The 15253-nt window shown below is 45.5% G+C and overlaps 1 protein-coding gene across 1 annotated transcript; it reads right to left on the reverse strand.

The window, feature by feature from the left end:
• Nucleotides 1-63: 63 nt before the first annotated feature.
• On the reverse strand, nucleotides 64-12953 carry lamc2 (laminin, gamma 2). Its single transcript, XM_085254157.1, has 21 exons — nucleotides 12804-12953; nucleotides 8999-9175; nucleotides 8443-8560; nucleotides 7901-8022; nucleotides 7661-7792; nucleotides 7373-7562; nucleotides 6062-6174; nucleotides 5547-5939; nucleotides 5194-5427; nucleotides 4370-4506; nucleotides 3966-4122; nucleotides 3356-3561; nucleotides 3071-3150; nucleotides 2833-2970; nucleotides 2521-2665; nucleotides 2283-2432; nucleotides 2002-2116; nucleotides 1704-1900; nucleotides 1349-1507; nucleotides 1151-1250; nucleotides 64-877 (listed from the first exon to the last, which is right to left on the reverse strand). Exons 1-21 carry the CDS (start codon nucleotides 12877-12879, stop codon nucleotides 624-626), a joined length of 3393 nt encoding a protein of 1130 aa, XP_085110283.1. The 5' UTR covers nucleotides 12880-12953; the 3' UTR covers nucleotides 64-623.
• Nucleotides 12954-15253: the final 2300 nt, after the last annotated feature.

Genomic DNA, 15253 nt, shown 5'->3' on the forward strand with positions numbered 1-15253 from the left:
CCCACACACAGAAATACCAGTTACATGAATCTAAGAAGTGATGAATAATGAAGTGAAACATGGTTTAAATGTCAGAACTTTTATCTTTTATTTTCATATAAATATTCTTGGTGGTCAGACTCGGTAGAACAAAAACACTGAATGCATGAAGGTTTAAAAACGATGGTGTATGTACAGTTATAAATACTCTAACATATATTCACAGAATGCAAACACACAGAATATATTTTTATAAAAACAGCAGATACTCCCCGCTGAGCGTAGAAGGAAACAGCAGTGCATTAATCTGCTCCAAAAGATCCTTTTACTAAAAACTGAATGATTTAGACAAAATCATTCAATAGAGAAAAATAATGTGTAAGGAGCACATGTCTTATGCCTACGTGATGAGTTTAAGGTGTCGTACAGTTTAGATTTAGGGACAAATGAATGAAAACATCGGAGGTGATTTGTCTTTAAATTTTAAAAAGCAAGATTCAAACTCAGAGGTTTAGAAACGAGTTAGCACGTTAGATACGGATTCTAAATAATTCAATATTTTTATGTATTGCAGACAAAAAGAAGGTTGTCAGTAGTTGAAAAGTGCAAAAACACAAAGTGATGGCAGTAAGTCAGGTCACGCTTTAGGCCTCCTCGATGGGTGGGCTGTTGTAGCAGCCGTTGGGGATGGATGCCAGGATCTCCCTGAGGTTAGCGATGTCTGCCAGGATGGTGTCGATGTCGCGGTTGATCGAGTTGAGCTGGCGCATGTGCGCGGCCTCCTGCTCCTCCATGTTTCTGAGTCGGGGGCTCAGATTGCCCTCCACAGCTTTCTTAGCACCAGCCAACGAGTCCTCCAGCTGCTTCACCTTCTTTAAATCCACAGCACTGGACTGGTCTGAGAAAAGAGAGTAGACGCGGTGAGGAAGCAGCTCGTGCTGCCTCAGAAGGGCACTCAGGCCTTTCTGGAGATTGTGAAGCTGACCCCGTTAAAAAGCAACGTCTCCAGGAAAAGAAATCTCCAACAGTTGATTCTGTTTCCCACAAACGCTACGTCCAGATGAACAGAATCAACTTTTGGAGATAAAAAGCAACGCGTTGCAACTTCATAAATAAAACAGGACTTCAGGTTAAACTCCCAAAGTGTGAGTCAGATAAAAAGTGTACGTACTGGTTTTAGCCAGCAGACCCTGGACCTCTCGCAGAGTTTTCTGCACTTCCTCGCTGACCAGCCTGGCGTTGTTGTAAGCTCCACCCGCTCCCAAAGACGCCTGCAGGGGAAACATTTACATCTTTAACCCCGTGTCCATCGTTTTATACGAGTGCGTCTGTGCGTCTGTGACAGGTTACTTCAGTGTGGTCAGTTTACCTCCTGGGCGTCAGCATGCAGGTTTTCAGCTTTCTCCAGCTCGGAGGCCAGCTCTCCAACAACGCCTCCCGCCGTTGTTTTCAGGTTAGTCGCCTCTCTGTTCAGTTTGGTAGCTTCTTTCAGTATATTGTCATGAGCCGGCAAAGATGCAAATTCTCCCTGAAGGGTAAAGACAAAAGTCTCCGTTCAACTTAAAAAATAACCAATCAAACACATTTGTTTAAAGAAATTTCACAGAGTCAATTCTACAGCTGCTTTCTTCAACAAACGTAAACTTGTCCCTGACGTCTCGCCTGTTTTATCATTTCCAACATAAAGAATGCGTCATAAAGTAACGCCACAGTATTCATGCTACCTCCAGACCAGTGACCACGTCCCCGAGCTTGTTGATGTTTTCCAGGGCGTTATCATAACTGTCCTGAACATCTCCCAGGATGGACAGCGTTGCATTATTATTGCCAGCAGCCTGCTGGATGGTGGTCTTGATGTCAGGCAGACGCTTGATGGCAGCGTCTGCCTTTGTTTTGCTGCCTGCGATCTGCTGGTCGAAGCCTGAGAAGAAAGAAGAGTGGCATCAGCCTGCCGCTAGAGTTATGGTGGTGAGTGCCGCCCCATCGCTCGGTGAGTGCCGCCCCATCGCTCGGTGAGCCTACCTTTCAGGGTTTTCAGGGCATCTTCTAGCTCATCACTTTTGCTGTTGATGAGTTTGATGGCTCCTTCGGTGTCAGCTTTGGCAACATTGACTCTGTCCACGAGGCCGTTGTACTCCTGCAGCGAGGGATTGAGAACAGAGGTGTTGATTGTTAAAACGTCCAACGTTACAGCAGAAATAAACATGTTTACTGATACTCAAACGATTTTGGTCATTTAGCCATTTCCTCCTTTAACTGGACATCTCCTGCTCACCAGAGGTGAATCTGTGACACTTTCGTACCTGCTGGGCAGCTTTGCCGTTGGCCAGCAGGTCCTCAGCGACAGCCTTGTCTCTCAGTATGTCTTGCTGCAGCGCATCAATGCCTGCGAGGTTCTCATCCATCGCCTCTGTCACTCCATCCACCCTGGAACGCATCGCATCAGTCGCCCCCTGTGCATCATGGGAGAACAAAGGAGGTTAGAGACACTGAACAAGTAGATGATAATAAAAAGAAGAATCTGTCCTCTCCAGCCATTACCTGCAGAGATGGGGGGAGGTTTTGCTCCATGTTGGCGATGTCTTTCAACATGCCGTCCGCCATTTTGCTCTCCTCTATGGCATCGCTGCTTAGACGTTTGGCTTGGTTCTCAAAACCCTTCACCTGAGCTGAAGTCTGTTCATACCTGGACACACACAGGTGGCTCCAGTTTAGTCTTTAGGCACCGGGTTTAGATTCTGCTGTCATTAACAAATCTGAAGCGTTTACATGCAAAGTGCACGTAAATCAACAAAGTGGTTGATTCAGAGTCTAAAAGAGTCTTTGTCTCTGAAGCTCAGAGGAGATACTTACATGGTTTTCAGGTCTCCAATCAGCTCTTTCACTTTGTTCTCTCTGTTCATGAGGTTTCTGACCAGAGTCAGACTCTGCTGCGAGTCACTCAGAGCCTTGTTAGCGTTTCTTTCCACAGCGTCTGCGAACGTCTGATGACTGGAAGGCAAAGGCGTCGGCGTTAGAGACGGTGGGTAACGTGGACCGGTCTGCATGGTAGCCAAAAAACGTCTTACTGATTTGTGAAATCAGCACTTACTTGTTAGCCAGGTTGGTAGCCGTCGTCACCAGCGAAGACAGGTCGTTTGAACCCAGCGGAGAGTCGCTCTGAGGTACATCCTGAAAAATAAACAGAGGTTAGACAAGAAAACATCGTTGCCAATTTGTCAGCTTCTGTTTTCCCAAAATTTCTTGTCTTCTCTAAACCTTTGCCTGTTGCCTCTAAATACACGCACACCCAAATACAACACAACCCCTCTAAAATAAAATAATGATTCTGTCAAACACGACGTTCATCTCTGCGTCTGTCAGCGTGGAGCCTTACAGCGAACTCGAGGTCAGATTTGGCCTTCTCCAGCTGGACTTTCATCTCCTCGATCAGCTTCTGGACCTCCCCCACCTTCGTCTTGTACGTCTGTTGCTGCAGTTTGATGTCAGCGGCTGCGTCCTTGATGTTTAGGAGATTCTCCTCCTCGTCCAGCTGCTGCTTGCTGATGAACGACAGGCGGTCCTGCAGCCTCTTCTCCACTTCTGTTACAGACAAACAATAAGAAATCGACTTTATTTTAACCAATGAAACCTTCTCCAGTACATCTGCTATGGAAACCTGAGCGAAACCATTCGGCTGCAGGTCTACTAAGTTCTTCTAAAAACTGCAAGTTCACTTAACCAAGTTATTGAGTAAAAATTTCTTATTAAAGCTTCTACAATGTGGATTTTTATTTTTACCAACTGTAACTGTAACAAACAGCAGCTGACTGATCACTTATAAACATAGGAATTAGTACATTTTCCCATTATACTCACATATTTTACTTTTAACATACAAGAAGTCACAACATGTTCAGCAGTCACAGGTTTAGTTTAGTGTTTGGCAAATTGGTACTGGGTCCTAAAAGCCTTCCGGTGATGGCACAGATAACATGCTGTCTTACTTGTGAGTTGCTTGGCGTCTTCCATCATGTCGTCCACCTGCTCCATAGCATCTGTCAGAGCGGCCTCTATCTCCTTGTTATTAGCTGGTTTCAATCCTCCGTCCGTGTCAGAGAACAAAGACTCCAGGTCCCTCAGTTTGGCAGCATAAGCAGCCATCTGAGCCAAAAGGAATACGTTTAGATGCCACAGTGTCTTAATAAGCAGATGAAACTTCAGAGTTTCTATAGGGTGATATTGTGATAATATTGTTTTATTATGATGATCATAAACTGCAAATGTAATATCTCAAAGCCTCAGGTGGTATGATATGGAAAATATAGCATCCACACAGCAGGGGGCGCTCTGTAAAATAAACGTAACACTTTCTGTGTATGACAGCAGGCGCCTGTTACAGGTACCCCACCTTTGCTTTGATGGGGGTGAAACAGGCGGGGCAGCTGGATCGTTGGCACCTCAGACCCTCGAAGCCCGGTCTGCACCGACACTGCCCGGAAGCATCGCATTGATCGGACTCCGAGCGCTGGACGTCACAGTTACACGCTGACGGGAAAACAGGAAAAGATGTTACTGCTGGATCACATCTGGGAAAACCGTCACAGCACAAAAAGTGTAATTAAAAGGTGCACCAGCAGGGGGCAGCATTCCACCTGTGGGGGTGTTGAGAAGTTTCCAGATGTGGGCCAATGTTTTGTGCTTTAAAGGTCTTTGAAACTTTAATATAAACTAGCTTTGCTCAAATTAATGATCATGTTGTTTTTTAAACTTGGTTCAAATTTAAATTCAATTTTCACTTCACTGTTTTCTGTAACTGATGCTTATTCTGCATATTCATTAAGTAAATGATCAATACAGCACCAAAGAAAAACAAGATTGAGCTTAGCGTTGATCAGCTGATACACTTTAACACATCGAGGTAACCGCAGCCATGTTTAAGCTGTTTTAGCTGCACACAGTTGCTGGGCAGCTGCATGCTGCTTTGCAACCCAACACCACCATCAAAAACCACAATTCTGATGATTTTCTTTGCTGTGAGCTTAAAAGATTATTAAACAGCTTCTCTCTGAGCAGCTCATGAAACTGAAACATGTCAGTTCTGTTTGTAAAAAACTGTTTTACTGCTTTCTGACATCTAAGATTCAATTTTACAGTAAAGAACACAAAGATTTCCCTGCAGATGAAACCCAGACGTCTACATCAGAAACTCCTCTGACTGTGCGTCGTTCTTACGTTTGCAGGCGTCGGTGGGCTGCCTGTGGTAGAAACCTCTCACACAGTCCTCACAGTGCCGTCCCTTCGTGTTGTTCACGCACTTCAGGCATTCGCCGCTGTTGCGGTCGCAGCTTCCCAGCACTCTGACGTCGATGTGACCATTACAGTGGCAGGGTATGCAGGGACGCTGCACGCCTCCGGTACCCAGGGGGTCGCCATAATAACCTTCCTGACAAACGTCACAGCGAGGACCTGAGGACAGAGACACACAGTCAGGTTAGAATATTCTAGAATTATTCAAATTCAACTAAAGACGTTTAAGAGCTGAAACAAAACATCAACTAAACATCATGTTGTTGATGTCGTCTCACCAGAGGTTCCTGATGGGCACCTCTCACAGCGAGGCTCCAGAGAACCAGGACCCAGTGAGCAGGACACGCCGTCCGCGCAGGGACACCTCACGCAGGTCTCCGGCCGCCTCGGGTCTCTGTAGAAGCCCTGGGAACAGCTCTGATCCGCGGGCGTCTCATCGGCAGAGTAACAGTCTCCAGTTTGCGGGTCACAGCTGCCTCCTCTGCAGCTGCAGGGCTCACAGGGGCTGAAGGCTCCATCTGCGGGGTCTCTGCGTTTGAAACCGGGCGCACACCGCTGACAGAACTCGCCCTCATGACCCGGCGGGCAGCTGCAGGTGTGCACCCAGCGGGCCGGGACGCCGTCTCCACGCTGCGCAGTCACCAGCTGCACGCTATCGAGGTAGCCACGTCCTGAAAAAAGAAACAACAGCTCATGAAACTGTGTGCGAGAGCCGCTCATCCTTCACTCTTTGTTGTTCTTTTCTTGGATTTTATCTCTTTCTTCTCTGTGGAAGAGAAGGAAAAGGGCTCACCGGTGTCTCCAAACGTGGCTCGGATCTTGATGGCTGTGAGGTTCTGCAGGAGCGTCTGGAACTGCAGGGCGGAGAGCTGAGGCCTCCACTTGCTGCCGGGCCGCTCGTCCAGTCTGTTCAGAAAAAGACAGAAGTTCAAACAATGTTTCAGGAAGACGACGTCTTCTCCCTGCACTGTCCTTCAACATGGAACCTCATGAACCTCCGAGAAAACAGGAATCATTTTGATGTGTTTCTTCTTATTGCTTTGCTAATATTTGGACTGCAAGTGACTTCTTGACTAAATCAATCCAGATGTGTAGCCAGATGTGCAAACAAGAAAGAATTTGGTATCACGATGACATTAAATCTCATTAAATGTATCAGAGTCTGAGAGAAATTCTGATTCGGCTCATTGCATTCAGCTCCGAAGGTCCATCATAGTTTCACCCACGTGTGCATGAGGAGAGAGGCATGAAGAACATCTGCAGGTCAGACTCCACGTTTATTGGAGCAGTGTTGTTCCACCCACTTTCTCCACATCGCTCATGCAGTAAATCCCTCGTAAACACAGCCAGGTACTAACGGAGTGCCTGAGATTCTTGCTGCGTCTCTACTTGTTGTGATTAACAGCCTCGCCTCAGGAATGTTCACGCCTCAGAGAAGCCTGGCTGTCTGAACCTTTGATAGCTGGGCTGGAAACGTTTTCACATTCCTGCTGGACAAATGATGTCACACAGAGATGCCAGTCACAGTGTAAGTGGGAGCTATTCTGCCTCATCAAAACACGACACCTGATATTTCAGGCCAGTGTTCTCAAACTGCAGAGCTGCTGCAGGCGGCTGGAACAATGCATTAAAGTTCAATGACTTTCACTAACATTCATTTATAGCAGAAACTGAGGAGAAAGCAGCAGTGACAGTCCCACTAATGCCCACCAGGGGCTCCAGCAGTGAGTCCCCACAGACTCCCATCCATCCATTCGCTTCCGCTTATCCTTTTCAGGGTCGCTGGGGGTGCTGGAGCCTATCCCAGCTGTCATAGGGCGAGAGGCGGGGTACACCCTGGACAGGTCGCAGGGCTCCCACAGACTCCTGTGGGAGTTAAGAATTAAGTTTTAAAGTTTGCATTACTGTGGGCGTGGCCTCTTTGACTGACAGGTGGATGGTGACACAGGTGGCTGTAGCTGCTAGCTGGACCTCTGAGCCTTTTTACTCCAATTATCTGACCAATAATAACACCCGACCAATCAAATCTGTTCTCCACGTCATGTTTAGCGCTTCAGACAAAACCATCAAACTTTCAGCGACTTCACACCGTGGATTTTCTGACCTGAAGCTGTAGGTGATCTTCTGACCACAGGGGACCACAGATCGCAGGTCACCCAGAGAGGCAGCGACTCTTAAGCCGCCACCTTCCAGGATCACGTCGTTGACGGACGGGTATCGGACGCCGCGGTCCAAACGCAGCGAGAAGGAGAGGTTCTGGCCGTAACTCAGCAGCTGGTTCCCGAGGTAAGAGTCTGTGAGAAAGGAGAACATCAGTCATGACAGGAATGAAAAGAAAGACAAAGAAGTGTGGGTGGGGCTATGCTGTTAGAAGAGGTGGGGCTTGACTCACCTGGGGCATACAGGTAAACCGGCAGGCTGTTTTTGGAGATCACCTCCACGTCCTGGTGTTTCGGTGACCAGCGGAAGTGAGTATCGGCTGGAGTCTCACCTTGCATCGTCCCCACCTTCCAGTCCTCCACACCTGAAGCACACCAGAGTCTGTCACCTCACTTATTGTGCACGTTTACTTTGAAATGTAGGAAATGTTAGGGTTCTTTTATTATGAAGGTAACGAAGGAGAAAGGTTTACCGGTGGTGAAGGTGGAGGTGATTTTGTGGACCGAGTAACCGGATCGTGCTGAACATCGGCTGCTGTGGCCGTAACAGAAACACGGCAGAGTCAGACTCTCAGATTCCTGCCTGGGCTGACGGCTGAAAACGCAAGAAACAACAGGAAGTGAGCCATGTACTATCAAAATAAGACAGGAGAATATTTCTGTGAACTAAAAACTGAAAAATAATGCAAAGAAGGCTGTGGAAGAAGTGGGCTGTTTAAAACTGCTCAGATGTGTTTGTATTCATCTGAAGCACATAAAGTACTTAAAGCTACTTAAAAACCTGTAGTGGAAAGATGGAAGACAAGCACTGAAATCAATAGAAAAGAGCTGTGGGCTGAAGTTAAGGACTGAAAACTGTAAAGTGACTGAAGACAGAATTCAATGTAAACATTTTTTAACTGCAGTTACAAAACCATTCATCAAATAAAAGACACCAAATGTAAGCAATGACATGCATTAAAGTGCACTGAAGGTGTTGAGAATTGAAGCATATGAGGTAACATTTGTCTCTCACCTTTGGGGGCAGCCGTCAGCTCCGATTGGTCCGTTGGGGCAGCGGTCACATTTGTCTCCTGTGACGCCTTCTTTACAGCTGCAGCGCCCCGTGCTGTCACATGACTTGCTGACAGAACCTGAGGAAAAACAAGCCCGGGCAGAACAACTCAAGTAAACGATGACATCGGTTCGTCGTCAGCCCCAAGTGGCTATTAAAGGAACTGCAGCTTCATTTTTCCACAGCAATGAGTTAACACATTGAAGCAAAAACGTTCAGCCTCTCATGTTTGGAAACTGTTTTATGAGACCGGGAAAGTAAATGTGTCGCCTCTAAAGACGTGCCAGGAACACAGAAAGGTTCAGACAGTTTTGATGAGGCATGTTTGAGGTGTAGTTTTCGTTTCCAATAAAAACATAATGAACTTACAGGATATGTGGAGGATTGTATCGATCTGATCTGGTGCCAGCGTTGGTACTGATACTATGGATATTTGAATTGATCCTCCCACCTCTGCTCTCTGGTTTGTACGTCTAACATTTTCCACACATAAGGGTTTTGTGAGACTTGCACTCACCTGTAGGGTTGCAGCGGCAGGGCGAGCAGCTCTGTCCCGCCCCCTGCAGGTAGAAGCCATCCTTGCAGCGCTCGCAGTTGCGGCCTTCCGTGTTTCCCTGACAGTCGACGCAGTGCAAACCCAACGCGTCGTGCAGGCAGTACTGAGATCTCCCATTGCACTCACAACGCATTATCGCTGCATGAGAAAGTAAGAGGTCAAAGGTCAAGTTTATTTTGATTTCTTTTAAATGATTTTTTGTACAATAACTGTTTGTAGATGCACTTCCATGTATTTTTGTGGCTTCACAGGTGTTGGACTGGTGCTTTTCCAGTCTGACCACAGGAAGTGCTTGCATTATTGTAAGGACTGTGGGAGGAAGCTGGCTGTTTACATTTCAGTTGTGCACTTTCTTCTGTTCTCCACTTTCCCTCCAGCTTGCATGTGAATTACTTGTTTTGTTCGTATTGTGATGGTGAAAGAAAAGAAGGCACATCCACAAGCTTCCTGAGCTTTAATCTAACAAACAGCAGCATTAGAGATGTTTACAGAGTGTGAAGAACCTGCACACAAATCATCACAATCTGACCAGCCCCGCCCAAAAAGCCAGCACCTCAGCCCCTTCTGTGTGCAGCGAGCTCACCGGGATCACGGCTCAGAAAAGCAGCCCTGAAAAGACTTGCACCCGCTCCTTTAAAGCTTTGATTGAAACTGAGGGAGAGTTTCAGCAGGCTGCTGCTTGTTCCTGCTGTTGGCAGAGAGGGCCGATCTCCCCCGCAGTGAATGCAGCAACAGCAGTTTGTGGTAAACCAGAGCAATGATGAAAAAAGTGAATCACAAGGCAGCCTGCAGCCTGCAGGGGCAGCCTGGTACAGAGAAACATTTCATGATTTTATTATTGCACCCTTTGCAGTGACCATCCTGGCAATGCAGCAGAAAGGGGACGACCACCAAACTGTTCTCATCCAGGAGGATATGATGTCACTGCAGCCACAGGATATGATGTCACTGCAGCTAATAAGCTGCCGCAGATCTTTTTCTGTGTGTTTTGGGTCTGTTTGGTGTTTGTGTGTTAAGCTGTGCCACTGAAGCATTATTGCATCAATATTTGCACAACACACGTGCGAACGTTCGCCCCTGACCGACATCAGGGCGATCGGGAGTCTGACCGACAGCTGGGATCAAGTTACAGAAACCAGGTTTACCAAGTGACCATGAAGGCCAGAGATTTCCCTCAAACTTCAACTCGGACTCGCAGACTATCTCCTGTGTGTCAGCGTCAATAAGCCACGCTTCTCTCTGTTGTTCTGCCAGGAGAATCCGAGCTGATGCAACTGTGGCACCAGCTGTTTACTCAGGTGAGGTGACCTCAGTCACAAACATCTCGAGCCGCTGGACTTAATCAGCATGAAGTTTGGAGGCAGAGGAAATGCTTCATGTCCCTGTGTTACTGTCCTGAGCTCAACGTGAACCTCACACAGCTGATGAGGAAAAACTCATTTTAAACAGGGTTTTGGGGTTTTTTGAAAGTGTGTTGAGAAAATATCCCCCAGCGATCGGTGGCAGAGGGCTGCCCCCTCCCAGGTTCTGTTGGACGTCTCCTCTTGTTCCTTCCCAGCGTCACCAAGTGCTGCTCATAGGGTGTGTCTGACTTTGGGGGTTTTCTTGAACACGTCCTGTCCTGGCAGGAACATTTTAACCTCACTGTGATGTTTTTTCTCCCCGTATGAATCTGAATACCTCGACAGTGACTGTAATCAATTTCTTCTTTGATGTAAGCGCTCAGAGGGAGGCTGAGGTGTGTTTGTCTGACTGTCAGATTCAGCAGACGTGAACTGCTCGTTCTCTACAGTTCAGAGTGCATCACACTGACTCACTCTCTTATAACACTTATTGTTCACCTGATTGCCTCCGGCAGCGGTGAGCTTAGGTGTTGTGTCTCTCATTGGACAGTTTCCAACTTGTGCGCCTCTAAATATTCAGCCTAAAGAAACATTTTCTCTCCAAAGGGAACGTGTTCACTGTTTCATAACTCTGCTTTCTTTTCCCCGGAGGAATGAAAAACAACAAAGACACACCTAGAGACGGTTCTTCTTACATCACAGTGTCAACTCCGAATCTGGTTTCATCTTTAATCTGAGGTTAATGCTTTAACAAATAAAAGACTAAAGCACCGTCTGTGCTGTGAGCACTGACTCATGTCATGATTCAGCTGATAAAACACTGCACATGTCAAACGTCTGCACTTGGTGATGCTTTTTTAAGCTTTGAACCAGTTTGTAGAAAAGTGCACTGCCTCCCACCTTTAAGTTGTTTTTTGGGGAATAATTTAACTGCGTTTTTGCTCCTGCGGGTGATGACGTGGTTTTCATCACCTTCATGATTTGACAGTCACTCGCAGTCTGTCCTGTATTGAGCACTGACTCAGCAGCAGTAAAGGCCAAACAGCCCAATATAATAAAAATAATCACTGCTTATCAATAAATCAGAAAATAAAGAGCTGCATGTATCTTGATGAACAATGCAGTTTTTACATTTCTCTCATTTTGGGTAAATAAAACGCCACAAAACGCAGTATTTTTACAGCAAAGCTGGTAAAACTGAGATATTTCCATGTTTCCTTAACCCGGCTACTTACTAACTATCTATCTATCTATCTATCTATCTATCTATCTATCTATCTATCTATCTATCTATCTATCTATCTATCTATCTATCTATCTATCTATCTATCTATCTATCTATCTATCTATCTATCTATCTATCTATGGTCTCGTCTCAGCATATGAGGCTGGATTCTTTTCTTCAGCACATCAGTAAAAGTTCAGCAGATAATAATTTCTCTCCCTGAGGGGCAGGCGGTTCTCCTCTGACAGCTCAGGTTCTCGTGAGCCTCACCCATGGGTGTCTCCCTTTTTCCACCAGCTAGTCTTTGTTATCTTTTAAGACAAATTTGAAAAATGAAATGATCCTAATGAAAAGTTATAGAAAGCCTTCCTGTTCTGACTCGTCTGTGTGAACGGGTTTGTTAAGCTGCATGTTGTTGTTCTTTTACTTTCTTTAAACGTTTTATTTTGTCCTGAAGTCACAGCTTTATAGTCCCAGCTTTATAGTCACAGCTTTATAGTCACAGCTTTCTCGTAATTTAAGGATCAGCCTTCGTGTCTATTTAAACTTCTTTAGTGAGATTTCTTAATTCAGCTGTTTGTGTCTTATTGTTAATCAAATCTGAGGAGCAGTTTACTTAAAATGATTCAGGAATCGTACTTCTGGGCTCTGCTGTGTTTCCTCTGACTCATCGCTGAAGCTTTATCTGATCTGCAGCTGTCCCAGCAGCTTCGTGTCTGCACCGGCAGACTTTCAGACACGAGTGACATGAATATGAATAACTCACAGTCTTATCTCATATTATCTTCACACACTTCATTAATATCACAGCTGCCTCCCCTCTGTGATTTTCTTTGATTCCTTTGTTTGTGCGCTGAACACATTTTTCAATAATTAACAAAATCACCAGACTGAGCCTTTAAAACAAACATATTAAATCCACAGCAATAAATACTGTACTACCTCTGAAATCAGTATTTAATGATTATTGTTATTATAAAATGAGGATCAATACGTCGTTTTTTAACGTCCCATCTTACCGACCTATGTTTGTCGTCTTGATTTCATGACGTTGTTGTTGCCTCTCCTAAACATTACCACAGCTATTAGCAGGCTGAGCTCAGGTATGTTGGTTAGAGTTTAAAGAAGAGAGTTAAAGGATCTTAATGTCTTTCAGCATCTTGCTGATAGCAGTAACAGAAGAAGCCGAGCCACTTACAGTAGTATCTGTAGGTCGCCCGGACGGCGCAGACAGCAAACAGAAGCCCGCAGAGTGAAATCCATCCATTCCTCATGTTGTGTGAATCCTGAAATCAGATCCGAAAGCTGCAGCTGATGGAAAAACTCCTGCACAGCTCCTCAGAGTGATGCTTTTTAACTCCTCTCCTGCTGCAGGTCCGTACACGCTGCATGTACAGGCCACACTTATTCACGTGTGATTCACAAAACACACACCGTCAGTCAGAGGATATGACGGCTCCAGTGTGTGTGTGTGTGTGTGTGTGTGTGTGTTGTAACAGTGTGAGCCGTTGTCCTGGAGCTTCACATTTGCATTTGTACAACACAAAGACGTCTCACAGGACGGAGAATTAAAAATCAGATTTCTGTGAATGAAGTGAATCTGCGCTCTGTTCCAGATGTGGAAAACATGACAGATGTTTCCTGAACGTGAACTCTGCATGCAGCTGCTGAGAGTTCAGATTAAACCAGCAACAGTGCAGAGGCTGACCATTCACAGCAGCAGTCATGTCAGAGGGTTTTACAATCTAATGTGTGGACCTTAGAGAAAACACAAAGCCCTGTGACTGACCTGTCCAGGTGTGCCCCACCTCGGCCTACTGCGGCTGGGATGGACCCTGACTGGCAGAAGCAGAAGAAAATAGACAGGTGGCGTCCCCCACGGCTCAGTTTTAGGCCCGGTTTATGTTTTTGATTTCACCAGTCAGCAATATTCCTGTTATCATTACATTTAACACTGCATTATTACATCGATCCTATAATTATTATTATTAACTTTTAAATAACCAGGGAGTGAAACGCAGACACCAGCTTTAACCAGTGTTTCTTATTTTGGTTGATTCCTCTCTGGACTTTCTTTTATTTATTTCAAGGATCATTTATTGAATTTTGACCTTTAGTTTCTGAACTTAAAATAAATCGTTCCATTGTGCTTGGATTAATGCGCGTTTTACGGTATGTAGTGGAGGTGGCTGATATCCAGAAATCCTACCAGTGGCTGGACAAAGCTGGACTGAAAGACAGCACAGAGGCACTAATCATGGCAGCACAAGAACAAGCTCTGAGTACAAGATCCATAGAGGCTGGGGTCTATCACACCAGGCAAGACCCCAGGTGCAGGCTGTGTAAAGATGCCCCAGAGACAATCCAGCACATAACAGCAGGGTGCAAGATGCTAGCAGGCAGGGCATACATGGAACGCCATAACCAAGTGGCCGGCATAGTGTACAGGAACATCTGTGCGGAGTATAACCTGGAAGTCCCGAGGTCAAAATGGGAGATGCCCCCAAGGGTGGTGGAGAATGACCGAGCTAAGATCCTGTGGGACTTCCAGATACAGACGGACAAATGGTGGTGGCTAACCAACCGGACATAGTGGTGGTAGACAAACAGAAGAAGACGGCCGTAGTGATCGATGTAGCGGTTCAAATGACAGCAATATCAGGAAGAAGGAACACGAGAAGCTGGAGAAATACCAAGGGCTCAGAGAAGAGCTCGAGAGGATGTGGAGGGTGAAGGTAACGGTGGTCCCCGTGGTAATCGGAGCACTAGGTGCAGTCGAGTGGATCCAGCAGATCCAGTTTGTAACATCTCTTTATTACTATAATCATTGTGATCAGTTAGTTAAAAGACTAGTTGGGATTATATAAGGAATTTGAATATTTTTAATACAACTTAACAAAGTTTATGTTAAAGCTTAGCATAACTTAAATGTGATAATTCATGTTAAACCATGTGGGAAGCTTACATAAAGCACATACAAATATGTATAAAATTAATTCTATATAATATATGAAAGATATCACATTAAAGAAAATCTGAGTACTAATATTAAATATTTACTGTTTAAAGTATGTTTGAAACAGTAAATATGAGGTCATCTATCAAAGTTGTGGAATAGTTCTGATGAGGAATCGAGATTTTTCCAAGAGGAAAAATATTTTTTGTTCTTTCCTTTTAATTAAACTGTTTACTGTAGTTATTATCGCCGTGGTGCGTTCAGGGAGATATAAAAGGTTCAGGATGTGCTCGGGGTTAGAGTTTTATTCAAAAACCAAAGACAGCCACAGACGTTTATTTGCAGTCGCCACAGATTAAAGCACATTTCACCTCCTGCTGAGTTTGGAGCAAACACAGTGTTTGTGTTTTGTGTTGTGGAGCCCTGACTCTCGCCTGCAGGCACGTTTTCTCCTCCTCCTGCTGCTCAGGTAGTTTCCATGTGTAAGATGTGTCCTGAGGCTGCAGGTGAGCCAGCAGACACACCCTGAGCCTCAGACACACACTTACTCACACACACACATTATGATCCATCACACACACCCTGCCTGCTTACACACAGAGTCGCACCCAGTTTGACTGTGTTGCCGTACCAACACACCTTAACACACACACACATTTAGTTTATTGAGTCATAATAAATCTTCAGTGCAG

The sequence above is a fragment of the Mchenga conophoros genome, linkage group LG18 (genome assembly GCF_057382185.1).
Source record: "Mchenga conophoros isolate Kocher_MC1m ecotype Shallow Benthic linkage group LG18, M_conophoros_male_GT1.1, whole genome shotgun sequence".
NCBI classification, from domain to species: Eukaryota; Metazoa; Chordata; class Actinopteri; order Cichliformes; family Cichlidae; genus Mchenga; species Mchenga conophoros.

Excerpts from the sequence above, each read along its gene's own strand:
- lamc2 (XM_085254157.1), bottom strand. The coding sequence starts at position 12,879 with ATGAGGAATGGATGGATTTCACTCTGCGGGCTTCTGTTTGCTGTCTGC. Across the intron at positions 8,023-8,442 it reads GCTGACGGCTGCCCCCAAAG|CCGTCAGCCCAGGCAGGAAT; the intron begins GTGAGAGACAAA and ends TTGCGTTTTCAG. Across the intron at positions 5,940-6,061 it reads AGCCACGTTTGGAGACACCG|GACGTGGCTACCTCGATAGC; the intron begins GTGAGCCCTTTT and ends TTCTTTTTTCAG.